At 41.4% G+C, this 15,293-nt stretch overlaps 1 protein-coding gene across 4 annotated transcripts in view; it reads left to right on the top strand.

Annotated features, from left to right (window-relative positions):
* The window catches only part of KCNIP2 (potassium voltage-gated channel interacting protein 2), a 151,417-nt gene that overhangs the window by 106,280 nt on the left and 29,844 nt on the right, over nucleotides 1-15,293 (top strand). The window contains exon 1 of one of the 4 annotated variants that reach the window (XM_060768250.2): nucleotides 10,201-10,646. The exons of the other annotated variants lie outside the window; for them this stretch is intronic. Coding sequence (XP_060624233.1) covers nucleotides 10,544-10,646 — 103 coding nt within the window. The 5' untranslated portion in view covers nucleotides 10,201-10,543. Of the gene's footprint in view, nucleotides 1-10,200; nucleotides 10,647-15,293 lie in introns of those variants that run through there. 4 annotated transcript variants of the gene reach the window in all.

Raw genomic sequence — 15,293 nt, 5'->3', positions numbered from 1 at the left:
ACAAATACCCAATACTGATATGCCTAAATTTGAATACTGGTGAGCTTGGGAGGGGGGGGGGTTGATTTTGACATTTGGGAGTTGTAGTTGCTGTGATTTATAGTTCACCTACAATCAAACGGCGCTCCATGCAGTCATGCCGGCCACATGACCATGGAGATGTCTACGGACAACGCCGGCTCTTTGGCTTAGAAATGGAGATGAGCACCACACCCCAGAGTCGGACATGACTGGACTTAATGTCAGGGGTAAACCTTACCTTTACCTACAATCAAAGAGCATACTGAACCCCATCAACGATAGAATGGGGCCAAACTTCCCACACAGAACCCCAATGACAAACAGAAAACACTGTGTTTTCTGATGATGGTCTTTGGTGATCCCTCTGACACCCCCTCATGACTCCCTCAGGGGTCCCAACCCCTAGGTTGAAAAATGCTGTCATAGAATCTCAACCAATTCAACATAGTTTGTGCCAGCCACAAAAATGAGCATTCTGGAGTATAACAACTGCTTTCAAAGTAAGTACTGCACAATTAAAAAGGAATACCACTTTAAAACCAGAAACAACTTTTCCCCAAATTTTGTTACATGGTGTAATGGACTGAAAAAACCCAGAGGTTGAGAACTCAACCTGTCATAAACATCTCCTTGTTGTTATTGTTGTTAATTGTAAATCCCATAATTGTTGAAGCCTGTTGCTAGGGTGGATATCCTGTATAGTTAGAGACATCCCAGTATATGCCAATCAGCTTATATTTGTCCCTGAACCATGATGACAGTCTTTTGTTCTAGTTTGCACTTTTTATCTGGATGCCCTGATTGGTTTCCAAAAGCACCTGGCTCATGAGATTACAAGCTGTACCTGGAAATAGGAGCAGGAAGGTTTAACCCACATAAGCTTTACATTGCTTGATGCACATGACTTAAGTAAAAGTCTTTGGAAGGATGAGCAGTGGGAGTGCTGAGGTTTTTAAAATCAAATAAGATCGGCTTGGATATATTTTGTGCATAGGTTAACCGCATTTATCCACTCAAGTCTTAAATATGTGGCAGTGTGGTGAGGGCAATCTTGAAGGAGAGGCTGGTTTTGTGAAAGCCAGTTAAAGTAGCACTACACTGGAAATCCTTATGAGCTTTATATTTTAACATGAAAAGTAGTCCATTGGGAGAGTAAATCTCCCCTCTTTGACAGGAAAGCAGTTACCCCTTTAGTAGTATTTGTGGATGGGTACTACATACTTCATCATGCCACAGTATGCTGCCAATGTGATGGACTTGCTTTATTCCTCCTTGGAATCGTGGAATCATAGAACCATTGAGTTGGAAGAGACCTCATGAGTCATCCAGTCCAACCCCCTGCCGAGAAGCCGGAAAATCACATTCAAAGCAGCCCCGACAGATGGTCATTCAGCCTCTGTTTAAATACCTCCAAAGAAGGAGCCTCCACCACACTCCGGGGCAGAGAGTTCCACTGCTGAACAGCTCTCACAGTTAGGAAGTTCTTGTGTGATGATGATCAGTTAGCAACACACTGTAAACATGTTGTCATTGCCCCCTGTAGCTGATTAGACACGGGGCTGCTTCACAGTGCACAGTTATAACATTATGATAGTGTGCTAAATTGTTAGAGCTCTGTGGTGAAAAGTATAAATTCCCTTTGCTGAAACAGATAGTCCTATGGCAGCTAAAGTGGAATCATGGCCCATAATATTTAGGCATGAAAGGTTCCAGTATCCTGTGGGATCTTTGGATTTGGTGTGGGATATTTAGCATTGCCAGTCTGGGTGCTCTAGTGGCCCACCAGACTACAACCCCCAGAATTCCACAGGATGTCAATTAAAGTATAATGATACTGCTATAACAGGCATGGACAAACTTTTGTCCTCCAGGTGTTTTGGACTTCAACTGGAGGGTCAAAATTTGCCCATGCCTGTGCTATAATGTAGTGCAAAAGAACCCATGGTTATAACACTGAGAGTAAACCACTTCCACTGTCATCATTCGCATGAGATAGGGAGGAAAGTGTAGGGAAAAACCATGTCTTGGTCCAGAATCTGTGCTCTCTATCTCACTGTGTTGGTGGATATATGGTCCTCATGAGCTACCAGTAAAGCCTCTGCCTTTTCCCAGCCAAATTAATTGGGGTTGAGTGCAGGGTGAGTGCCTGGATGCCTCGAGAACTGGGACATAGCGCCCTTCTCTCCAATTTCTCTGCTTGTAAAAGAGTTTCACTCTTTTTGCAAAGTTTCACTCTTTTGATTTCATAAAGAATGACAACATTTGTGAATTATAGAGTTATTTTAAATTCAGGTGGGCAAATTGCAAAATTTAGCTCCAATTAAATCTGGATGTGGACAGTTTACAGGTTCAGCACTCTGGATAGCTCATTTGCTTCACATTCATATTCGAAGCCTGTGTTTCCAAAGTAAAGTCTATGGATAAGGACAGGACAGGAAAACCAATGCACACATTCACATTCTGAGCATTGGTTGAACACAGAACTATTGGCTCAACTACTGATCCATTGAACATGGTTCAAAACTTGCTCCTAATCAATATTTCTTCTTTTCAAGTTTCATTTCTCTGTATTAATATGGTACTGATTTATGGAGTGGAAAGAGTGGTCCAATGTATTATTCAGTTATGTTCCAAGACTGCAACTGTAAATTCCTTTCAAGTTATTTCCTCTAACATCTCAAATTGAAAGATGATTTGCTAGATCAAAAGGGAATGTCTAACAACTATGAATTAGATGAGAAACTGGTGGAATGACAGTCTACTAGCAGGTTAATAAGTTGTTTTACATGCTTATGCAGCTGCAACGTTAATGCTTAGAGGTGACAAGCTCAGCATGGATCAGATGAATCTATACTGATTTCAATGTGATGACAAATTGAGCACATTAAAAAACAGATCTATTACAGTACAAGTTTTGATCTTGTACTTGTCAGCTGTCTTCATGTCAACTTAGACTTATGGTGACCCTATGAATGAGAAACCCCAAAGTCCCCCTGTTACTTCTTTTGTTATCAACCACTCTCCTCGGAGCCTGATTTGCTCTAGAACCAATTTATTTGTCTTTTTAGCAGTCCATGGTTTCTTTAGAACTTTCCTATAGCACTACATCTAAATTTGAGTTGATTTCCCAAATATTATTCATATAAGAGTGATCTTCAACAGTATCATTGGATGCAGATTACTTGCCCCTCAGCTCAGCAGTGCAGCCATATTAGTTTGTTGCAGCAAAACAGCTAAGTTGTGAAAAATACATACTGACCATCAATAGTGGCTATAATAACACATTGCAGTGGATGTTTATGAGGGAATTGGGAATGAAATCCCTTTTACTGTTTACAGATATAGAAAATAATATGTTTCTGCTCCATGTAGTCATGCCGGCCATATGACCTCGGAGGTGTCTACGGACAATGCCAGCTCTTCGGCTTGGAAATGGAGATGATCACCAACCCCCAGAGTTGGACATGACTGGACGTAATGTCAGGGGAAAACCTTTACCTTTATCTTTACCTTGCTAAATAAATTAATCTGGATTATAAACAATATTGATGATGTGTGGCCATTCATGAGTTTGACAGCCAAGGTTACAGTCTTTGGATCCTGTAAGCAAGCTGGCAGTGAAATCTGCAGAAATAATTTTAATTCTGGTGGTCTAGTGAATAATGTGGTGGTGCCATAGAGAAAGAATGGATCTCCCTTTTTTTACAGCTGAACTCTGACATATCTGCAAAATGCATTCAGAAGTTTCTCAGTGACTCTGCCAGCTATCAGAAATGAAAAAAGAGCCCTGTTTAGTGATTCTGATGTTCTTGACTCTGTTTGCTATTGGAAAACAGGTTGTAGCTGGGAGAATGAGAGAAGGTTCCATTGCCTCTTGTATCACTTGGGAAGAATTGCATCAATTCTGGAAATCAAAGTTTGGCAGACTTTATGATGCTCTAAAACTCTTTCACCAAAGTGATGCTCTAAAACTCCTTCAACATATCCTCTCCTTTATGGCTGTCCAAATAGAATTTAGCCACCAGAGGGTGTCACAGAATAGCATTTCATTTCACAAAAGATTTTTTGCTTCAGGAGAAATTATGTACATCTCATAGGCTTCTGTCGGACAGGTTCCAGTGTTTTGTACTTGTCCCTTGAAGCTCCAGTAGTATGCTGCTTCCTATTCTCAGGTTTAGGTTTGAACTGTGGTGGGATTCTTCAGAGTACTCAATTTACAAATTGTTGAAGTTCACTTGTAGTGACAAGATACCCTCTCTAGCAGAGCACAGAAAAAATTACTCCTTTTGAACTGCAGAAACTTCCATTTTTGGAAGTCCAGAATGTACCTTTTCTGAATTTTGTTTTCCACTATTTCTACCTTCAAGCCTGCACTACACGAATTACATAGGAAGGGACTGGAGGCCACCCTTGCCAGGTCACCTCTTCTCTTGTGCTTTCTTTCCATGTGTTTGAAAGGGAACTTTACAGCTGGAAGTTATAAGGTATGCAGACTCCCTATGGGATTCCAATCTCTAGGAACAATCAGTGTTGTAAATTATGCAGATTCTTTTGGACTTTTATTTATTTATTGTGTCAGAAACAAGTTGAGGGTACAGTTAAAATGCATTTAAAAAACACAAACAAGTTTAAAAAAAAAAAGAACCTGGCATTATGTTAAATGTTCTCTGATCAGAAGCTGGCCACTTGGAGTGCCTCTGGTGTCGCTGTGAGAAGGTCCTCATGTGCATGTGGCAGGGCTTAGATTGCATTGTAGTAGGCGGTCTGTGATTTGCTCTTCTCCGCACCCACATGTCATAGATTCCACTTTGTAGGCTCATTTCTTAAGGTCAGCTCTGCATCTTGTGGTGCTAGGGTGTAGTCTGTTCAGCACCTTCCAGGTAATCCACTCTTCTGTGCGCGCAGGAGGGAGTCTTTCATCTGGTCTCAGCCACTGATTGAGGTGCTGGGTTTTAGCCTGCCACTTTTGGACTCTTGCTTGCTTATGTGTTCCTGCAAGTATCTCTGTAGATCTTAGGATAATGCTTTCTGATTCCAATGAGATGAACTGGTTCTACAAAAACTTATGTTAACATAAATACACCAGCAGTTCCTAACATTCTCCTTACAACAGATCACCTCTCAAATATCTTTTGTTGCCATGGTCAAGCAAGATTTAACTCAAGATTTAAAATCCACAGGTTAAGATCTGAAATGTAGGGTAAGAACTGTACTTTGTATGCTAAAAAGATCAGCAATTTTAAGCTATATGCAAGCTGGACTGCACATTGCACTTGCATGTCTGGTCCAAATGTGTTCAATGGAACTTATTTCCCAACTATGTGAGTATAGGACTGAAGAAATCCTATGCATGTCCATTCAGAAAACAGCTAAACTAAATAGGATAGCTCTTATTGCACCTGGTACCGGATATAGAGAATTCCAATCTAATACATATATAGAATTTCAGTTTAAGAAGTAACCTTCTGTCCTTCAGATGTTTAGAAACACAGCATGGCTGATCACAGGCCAACAAAAAGCTGTTTTTCTTGGTGTCTGGTTTTTTAGGCCTGTTCCTGGGGTTATTTGAGGCACTGCTTCAGACAATAAGATTGGATAGACCACACCAGCTCTGGTTTCTTAGATATGGTTATCATAATTCTTTATGGGTGAGCAGATGGAAACTGGTATATGGCATATGTTCTGTATTTCAAAATCCAGAGATGATGGGGAAACATTGGTGCCACTTTTTGTAATCAGCAGGTTAAATATACCCAGAAACTGGTGCAACATTTGAGGCACCAAAATGTGTGTTGCTTAGTGTTATCTGTAGCCCCAAACATATTGAACGTATATGAGATCTGGGTAGCAGCAGATAGAATTACACTGTAATTCTTTATGTTGTCACCTATTGGCTCTATGACAGGTATTGTCTCAGTATGTATTACAAAGCAGATATTCTGAGAATATCTTTGGATTCCTACTATATATTTTGCCTTCAACAACTATATATTGTATTAATTTTACACATGGCTTCCTACATACTACAGCATTTTATTAAAAACTACATGCCATGAACCTTTTTGAAGTGGACTGTGGGATGACATTCTGTAACACATGCTGAATGGAATTCATGTTTGTACTAAATTCTGTGATGAAATACTAATACTACTACTACTAATAATAATAATAACAACAACAACAACAACTACTACTACTACTACTACTTTATTCTTGCATCCCGCCCCCATTTCCCCAAAGGGATTCATGCAGCTTACATGGGGACCAAGCCCAGTCAAACAGAGTTAAAATAGAACACAATAAAATACATATACAGAACATCAGAAAAATATAAAACATTAACAACCAGCAACCAGTTGCCCCGCATAGTGAACATATTCAGAACTGAAAGGGCGGGGCAAGGGCTTGTGCAATACAACTGCAAAGGCGGGGCTGATAGTAAAGTGCAGGAGCCAGATTTTAAGTTAGGGTTAGAAGGGCGAAGTCAATTACTGCAATACAACTGCAAGGGCAGGGCTGATAGTGAAATTCATGAACCAGATATTAACTTAGGGCTAAAAGGGGCAAATCAATTAGTGAACTGGTTAATCAAGGCACATTGGAACATTCAAGTTTTTAGGTCTTTATGGAATGTGGACAGGGTGGGAACTAATCTAATCTCCCTGGGGAGAGAGTTCTAGAGCTGGGGGGCCACCACCGAGAAGGCCCTCTCCCTCATCCCCACCAACCGTGCTTGCAACGGATGTGGGAGCGAAAGGCCAGAAAGTTATCTTTTATTCTTTATAATATACTAGCCATCCCCTACCACGTTGCTGTGGCCCAGTCTGTTGATCTGGAAAATAAAGTAATGAGAAAGTGTTGGTTTCTAATACATGTAATTTCTTTATGCCTTGTGAGTAAACAGTATTTCTTGCTATTTCTTTGTCAGTGCTGATGTAGAGATTGTCTGGTTTGCTTACTTTGGAACAGGCAACATATAATTGTCCTTCTATAGGGGTCCCTTTCAAATCTAGGATACTATATCTGTGTGTGTGTGTGTGTGTGAATCATATCTATCTATATCTATGGCTGGATGGCTCTTTGTCAGGAGGGCTCTGATTACATTTTCTTGCCCTGGTGAAGAGAGTTGGACTGGATGGCCTTAAATATTTTCTGTTGGTCATGTGGGTTCTGTGTGGGAAGTTTGCTCCAATTCTGTCATTGGTGGGATTCAGAATGCTTTTGATTGTAGATGAACTATAAATCCCAGTAACTACAACTCCCAAATATCAAGGCTATTTCCCCCATTTTAGGCATATTGAGTATTTGGGCATATTGAGTATTCGTGCCAAGTTTGGTCCAGAGCCATCATTGTTTGAGTCCTCAGTGCTCTCTGGATGTCGGTGAACTACAACTCCCAAACTCAAGGTCAATGCCCACCAAACCCTTCTAGTGTTTTCTGTTGTCATGAGAGTCCTGTTTGCCAAGATTGGTTCAATTCCATCATTGGTGGTGTTCTCCCAAATGACAAAATCAATTTTTTAAGTGATGGTCACTCCTTGGGTTAGTAGGTGTCTTGTGGCCAAATTTGGTGGCAGTTTGTCCAGTGGTTTTTGAGTTATGTTAATCCCACAAACGAACATTAGATTTTTATTTATATAGATTCTATGTGATCTTTATGAAATGAATTATATCAGATCTGTATTGTGCATCTAGCAGCCTTACTGGTGTAAGGTTGTTGAACACATACCGTACATACCTGAACATTCATTCTGCAACATGTGAATGGTGGTTTCTCTGCAGTATTCTTTGGCGGGGGGGGGGGGGGGAGAACCAGCATGGCCGTGATGAAGGTGGGAGTTGTAGTCCAGAACAGTAACATTTTCAGGCTGTAATTCATAGCAGTATAGATTCCTTTTCTTTGTTCTGTGATATCTTGGTAACTGGTTGCTCAGTTTGTGTGTTGCGTGTGTGAGAGAGTTCTGTCAAAGGATAAACAATGAACTCTAGCAATTAAGCAATTAGCTTTTGTGTTGTGGCAGCCGTGGTCTGGGCACCTTTGCCCTCTTCCTGCAAGCCAGCATTGGGGATCTTGTCTAGGGTTTCCTCTATCTGAAGATCAGGCGCCAATGCCAGGCTGGTTGCCTCCCCTGGGCTCTGCTTGTCTGAGTGATGTGCAAAGTCTGGGCAGGCTTCCTCCCCTTCTTTGAATGCTGGCATCGGGCCCTGATTTTTCCCCTTTTCTTTTCTGGCTCTTGTACAGGCAGCTCTGCTGCTGTGAATGAAGGGTGTGCCCAATCAGAACGATCATTAGAAATAGTTAGAATTTTGGATGTTGGAGTTGTAGTACAAAATATAATTGATCCTAGCTCCGATCCAAATGTAGCTCCTTCGAAAGTTGTTAGACCCAGGCTCTCTTGGTACAGGTGTAACTCAGCTTAATTTAGATGGATGGAATCTCTGGAAAAAGAATTGTTTTGGAGCTAGCATGCCAGTTGTGTTCTAGTTGTAAACCTTGGAATGACTTCCACGGAGTAATACCTTTGCTAGAATCAATTATTTTGTTTACCATAGATTTTGTGTCTTGCAATAGAAAAGGCTAACCAAGTACTGAAAAGTGAATGTAGAACAATGTGGCTCAGTGTTGGCATAATGGTTTTGTATCCATGCTGATTGAGGCCCATAGATCTTGTGCCAATCCCCTCCCCAATGATAAAGAAATTGCATCTTTTGGCATGTTGGTGTACACTTGGTATCAATGTACAGATACCACTGAGTCTGTAACCACACTTAGTTGCTGTCAATTTGAAAACTGTATTCTCAAACAATACAATCCTCCTTGCTTGGTGAGTTAGGTTCCTGATTAGTGGCTACTGTGTGGCATTCTTAGATCTTGAAGACCAGGGTACAACTTCAAAGTGATAATAGTGATTGGTACAATAGCTAAGAGTGTGGGACTGAGACCTCAGAAATCTAGGTCCTTAGCAACTGCACTGAGCCTTGAAAATAACTGGGTGATCTTAGACAAATCATTTTCTTTCAATCTCACCTTACTTGTAGGGTTGCTGTGATGGAAAAAGTGGGGAAGAACCATTTTTGAGTTCAGTGAATATATCAATATATGCTAATATAAATATAATAACAGTGCCTTCTGAACAACAGTTCCTTGTGAACTATCTTCTCTGTACAGTGGATTAGTTTACTGTTAAACCTTTAATCTTGATATACTACATGGTCAGTATAATTTTGTGTAATCCAATTGAAGCACTACAATTATTTTCCCCAGTACATACACACCAACTCACAGGGACTTGGCACATTAGGGGGACTGTTAAAGAGAGATACGAGGTGTGATTGAAACAGTTGGAAGAAAGGAAATTGAGGCTGAATTTGAAGAATCAGTGACAGGTAAGCAAGGGGACAAAGTACTCCAGATGGAGGTAATGAGCCAGACATGTAGATATTGAGTCTGGATGAAGGTAGAAAAGTATGTGTGCATTAGACATCTCTGGGCTAATGCAGCTGCATAGTTACACTAGTAGATATCTCTTTGGACTCTTTCACACTATACAATTATAGTGTTATGTGGTGTGGCTCCATCCTATGGAATTCTGAAATTTCCAATTTATCAAGAGATACCTGTACTTGCAGCCAGAGATCTCTAGGATCACCAAATGACAAACCATAGGATAGTGCCATAGCAATTAAAATGGTATCACAGTGCTATAATTGTGTAATACAAATGGATTATTTAATTGCCTATGGAATTCTGGGACTTGTAGTTTGAGGAGGCACTATTGCTTTCTGGCAGACAATTCTAAATACTTCACAGAACTATAGACCTCAAGATTGCATAGGATGCAGCCATGATATTAAAAGTGGTATCAGAGAGGTGTAATTGCAGAGTGTGCCCACTAGACATTTAAGCACCATTGTTTCCTCTGCCCCAAGAGATGTTCAAGGGCAATACCTACCTACAGCCAGCTGAGGTGTTACAAGAGGGTGTCTCCACATTGCCTCCTCTGTTTCTGCACTGAAACTTCCTTCCTGAACATGAGCCAATATCCTCTTAACTCTCCAATCTCCTTAGCAACTGCATTAAGCAAATCGATCGAGTTGGTGTCATTGGGATGGGATGAGAGGGCAGGACTCCTTGTAAACACACATCTCCCCCACCCTACTCACATTCTTCCCTTGGCGCTGCCACTCTCCCTCTCACTTTCATCTCCGCAAGCCAGCCTGTGCAGCACAGACTTCTCTGCCTCAAGCCGATCAACAGTATACTCTGCTGTCCTGTTCTGTGACCTTTTCATCCCTCTAGTACAAAGACTTCTTGGAGGAAAGTCTGGGCTGCCCCAGGGCTGATTCTGATGGAGGAGGAACTTCAACAGCAGCAAAGCTGAAGGCAGCATCAGCACACTTTCCAAGGGACGTAAAAGACCCCGGGCATGTGGGTGGCCCTGGCTGAACTGGGGTGAGCGAGAAAAAGCTTGGAGAGTAATCAGGGCAGGCTGTGGGCTTGATGCCATGACTCCCTCTCATCATGAACCTGGAAGGTCTGGAGATGATCGCCGTATTGGTGGTTCTGGTCCTCTTCGTCAAGGTGCTGGAGCAGTTTGGGCTCTTTGAGCCAGTCTCCTTGGAAGGTAATACAAGGGGAAAGTTTGTATGTGGCTGGCGGTAGGGAGAAGAATTTGTGAACTTTGTGGTTAGTTGTAGCATCAGCCTTGATAAGAAACTTTAAATGGAGTTTACCATAGGCCAGGTGGCTTTGGTATCATTTCTACGGTAACTTATGGGTGATAAGAGCAAAGCAGATTGATTACATATTCGGCTTGTAAAAGGGAAGAGTGCAGTCAAAAGACATGGTGTTTTGTCTAAATACAGGAACGGCACAATAAAGCTTTTCCTGGAAGAACGAAAAGTAAAATCTGAGCTGTTCTTGTTGCATAAAGTGAGATGGAGCTGCAGAGCTCCTCACCTGATAGGTGAGCCTTGTGGGAAGTGTGGGAGCGGGGAGGGAGGGAGCAAAGATGGCACAATTGGCCAAAAGGAAAAAAAGAAAACACTATATTTCCAAGACCAGTTCAGTGCTGTTCAGTCTTGCTGGCTTCAAGGATGTTCACTAGGGCTAGGCTAGTAGTGAAGCATTGTGTAAAAAAAGTGGAGCTATAAATGGTGTTGACAACAGTGACTGTAGGATGCACTTTGTGGATAAGTTGTGAAGGGTATAGGTTTCAGACTATTAGGAACCAGCAAAAGGGAAGCAGGAGTAGTGACTGACTGGAGAGCATGCTGTCCACATTTCTGTTTGGGAGACGAACCCAGATAGTGATTCGTTCTATATAGGTTCATTGCTTGGTGTGCTAGACTTTGTGTGGTATGAAGTGCGAGGCAGCTGGTTCTGGATGTCAGAACATGATAGAAAATTAATCAGTAATATTTTGTTATTATTACATATTAACTTTCAGAGAGAGAGAGGGAGGGAGGGGGAAAAGAGACTTGTGAGTAAAAGAACTTGGGTACTAGACTCCTTAACTGAGTGTGCAGAGAATCTCAGGCAGCAAAACGTCTTGGACTGGCTCTAATTTTGTGCAAATGCTCTTTTGCCTTCAGATATCTGTCCCAGTTTTCTATAACAATATAAATAGTAAAAGAGAGTGAGTGACCACTTTAAACAAAAAGTTGCCCACTGTCTTATTAGTGTATCCCAGGATGCTTCCTTTTTTGTGGGCAAACCGCAAGTCACTACAAAGACAACTGCAAAGTTAACTTTTGTTTTGGTACTTTTTTGAAGTGTGCTGTTGATGAAAGAGGTTTTCCTTCATTAATATAATGCAGGTTTTGTTGTTGTGACTGCTGCTCCTCCTAAACTAATTCTGTCTCCCTCGTGTTTTCAGTGGAGGCTTTTTTTCCCACCAGATTTTGTAGGCTACTGGAAAAGATGTCCTGAATTGAATGTCTCTCATGATACAAGTTGAGGCATGGCAAAAAAAATATATGGCGGAATTAGGAGTCATATGGCATCAAATGGATCTATTGATCAAATTTATCGTAGGGATAATGTTTTGTGTAGATAAACCAGATTTTGTAAAGGTGTGAGTTTGGACTATTGAATATGTTGCTTGGGGAGTGCAGTGCAGGCCAGGAAACACTTCTCAAGCTCCAAGGGGAAGTGCTCCTGTTTGTTTTCTCTACTGAGGTTTATGCCATTATTTGAGCTGCTTTTTCCAAGTGGGACTCAAATCTGAGTCCCACTGAGTCCCACAATCCTTAAAATCACCCTAGAACAGTGGTTCTCAACCTGTGGGTAAACTGGCTGAGATTTCTGGGAGTTGTAAACCAAACACCTGGGGACCCACAGGTTGAGAACCACTGCCCTAGAAATATCAATGCTATTCCAAGAACCTAAAGCAGGTAAATGAGGGAAACAAGCTAGCTTAGATTTTGTACAGGGAAGAAATTCTCAGGTTTTGGCCTATCCCATCCTCTGTGACTGCAGGTTGACCACTGGTCTGTTTTTTATAGTGTCATATACCTTGCTTTAGGTTATACAGTATTTTAGACAAAGGCCGTAGAAGAAGACTACCTCTGAGAATTCCTTGCTTAAGAAAACCCTATCAAATTCATGAGTTTACCATAAATCACCAGGCAACTTGAGAACATAAATGTAGGTGTTGACACAGGTACTCGTTCTTTGAGGAGATTCAATATCCAGGCAGTGGGAGCTCCCAGAAGATTATTTCCCACTCATTGGTTCCTCTTTTGGGGGACACTGGTTTTCCTTATGGCCTCTTTCATCTTGACCACATGGTCACTCCTTCGTGATAAAGAATAAAGCACTCTGTTTCACAGTTCTTACTTTCAGCTCAGAATAGCAGTCCCCTTTGGGTACATTGGGGGCCATAAAAGCCGATTACATGCTTAGCTGCGCAGACTGAGGTATTCTGCCTTACATGCCTCTTCTGTTCCTGCCTGCTATCCCTACAGAGAGTGAGGCTTAGTTTTGCCCTCTTCACTATCCTGTGTTATCTCCTTGCACAGACCTTCTGGACAGAGATCTGTAGCAGTTTTGCTTTTTTGATGCTCAAGAGAAGGTTTCTGGAGATTTTCATACAGGAGGAGAAGACACAGCAGCTGGCAGGTTGTTTAGGAAACAGTGCTATTAGGAGTACACCAGAGTTTGGAGTATAGCTCCCAGAATTCTTCAGCCAGCAAGGCCAGTGATGAAATTTGCTGCAAGTTGTATTCCAAAAAAAATCATATTTCTAAGCTTTGGAATGATACATCTACATGAATGTAGATGTTTAATGCAGACATGTGATATACACAACCCAAGTTGGACAGATCCATTCTTCTGATGGATATACCTCTATAATAATAGTAATAGTAGTAGTAGTAGTAATAGTAATAATAATAATAATAATAATAATAATAATAACGGCAACCACAACTTTATTCTCGTACCCCATCTCCATCTCCCCGAAGAGACTCAGGGCAGCTTACATATGGCACAAAGTGCCTAAGACAAAACATCAAATACAGTACAACAATACAATAAAGTAAAAACTATAGCTTATAAAGACAACAATCTAAAACTCAGAATCCAGAATGCAGATTTCAATAAAGTGATAATATCTAGAAATGCTAACTTTGAGAAACACTCAGGTTGGGAGCATATTCACCAAAATAATGAAGTGTTTATTGATCATTACAGGACAGCCCCAAAGGGAATAGAGAAAGGTACTGAAGTATGGTTGCCAGTAGATAACATGCAAGAAGAAAATAACCATGATGACAACTACCGTAAGACATGGCCAAACTATAAACAAGACAAGGGAATGGAATAATGCAAATTGTAGCTAAGGAACAGGGCATGGGATAAAAGTGCAGTGCTTTGTCATTGATTGCAAACCATTGGGGCTAGACGTTCTCAAAGGCTTGTTTAAACATACAAGTCTTCATATCCCTATGGAAGGAGGACAGTGTGGGGCCTGCCTAATCTATTAGGGGAGGCCGTTCCAAAGCCGGGGTCCACCACCGAGAAAGCCCTCTCCCTCGTTTCCACCAACCACACTTGTGATGGTGGTAGGACCAAGAGGAGGGCCTAACAGGCAGATCTTAACCCTTGAGCAGATACATAAGGGGGAATGTGATCACAAAGATAGACAGGAACCAAACCGTTTAGGGCTTTATAGGTAATAAACCTACACTTTGAATTGAAACTGGAAACTTATTGGCAGCCAATGGAGCTGTTTTAATAGGGGCATTGTGTGCTTCCTATAGCCAGCTCTTTTTAGTTGTCTAGCTGCTGAACTTCGCAACAATTTATTGTCGAAGGTTTTCATGGCCGGAATCACTGGGTTGTTGTAGGTTCTTCCGGGCTATATGGCAATGTTCTAGAGGCATTTTCTCCTGACGTTTTGCCTGCATCTATGGCAAGCATCCTCAGAGGTAGTGAGGTCTGTTGGAAGTAGGAAAATGGGTTTATATATCTGTGGAATGATCAGGGTGGGACAAAGGACTTTTGTCTGCTGGAGCTAGGTGTGAATGTTTCAACTGACCACCTTGATTAGCATTTAATGGCTTGGAAGTGCCTGGGGGAATCTTTTGTTGAGATTTAATGTGCCTGATTATTTACTCTCTGTAGTTTTGCTGTTGTAATTTTTGAGTTTTGTAATACTGGTAGCCAGATTTTGTTCATTTTCATGGTTTCTTCCTTTCTGTTGAAATTGTCCAGATGCTTGTGGATTTCAATGGCTTCTCTGTGTAGTCTGACATGGTGGTTGTGAGAGTGGTCCAGCATTTCCGTGTTGTGACTACTTTGAAAGCTATTTTTGTCTTCTTTTCTAAATATCCAAATCCAACCCTCCATTTCTGAACCAAATCTTCATTTCTTCCTCCCCGTATGCCATTAGATAGCTTGGTCATTTGGATACATTCTACCATAATAATTTTCCTCTCCAGTCCTTTAGCAACAGCTCAAAGCTAGCGTGGGAATCACAAGGCCTTCCTGCTGTTCCTGAACTGTAAATTCTAGCAGTCGTCACTGGAAGTTGTAACCCAATACCATCTGCAGGGCAATTTGATTCCAGCTGAAGTTGTATTTATTTTGGGTTGCTGTGAGTTTTCCGGGCTGTATGGCCATGTTCCAGAAGCATTCTCCACTGATGTTTTTCCCACATCTATGGTAGGCATCCTCAGAGATGGTGAGGTCTCTTGGAAACTAGGCAAGGGGGGTTTATATATCCGCAGAATGTCCAGGATGAGAGCAAGAACTCTTGTTTATCTGA

The sequence above is a fragment of the Anolis sagrei genome, chromosome 3 (genome assembly GCF_037176765.1).
Source record: "Anolis sagrei isolate rAnoSag1 chromosome 3, rAnoSag1.mat, whole genome shotgun sequence".
Taxonomy (NCBI): domain Eukaryota; kingdom Metazoa; phylum Chordata; class Lepidosauria; order Squamata; family Dactyloidae; genus Anolis; species Anolis sagrei.
Note: the sequence above shows the minus strand (reverse complement) of the source record. Positions and strands in the feature narration are given on the sequence as shown.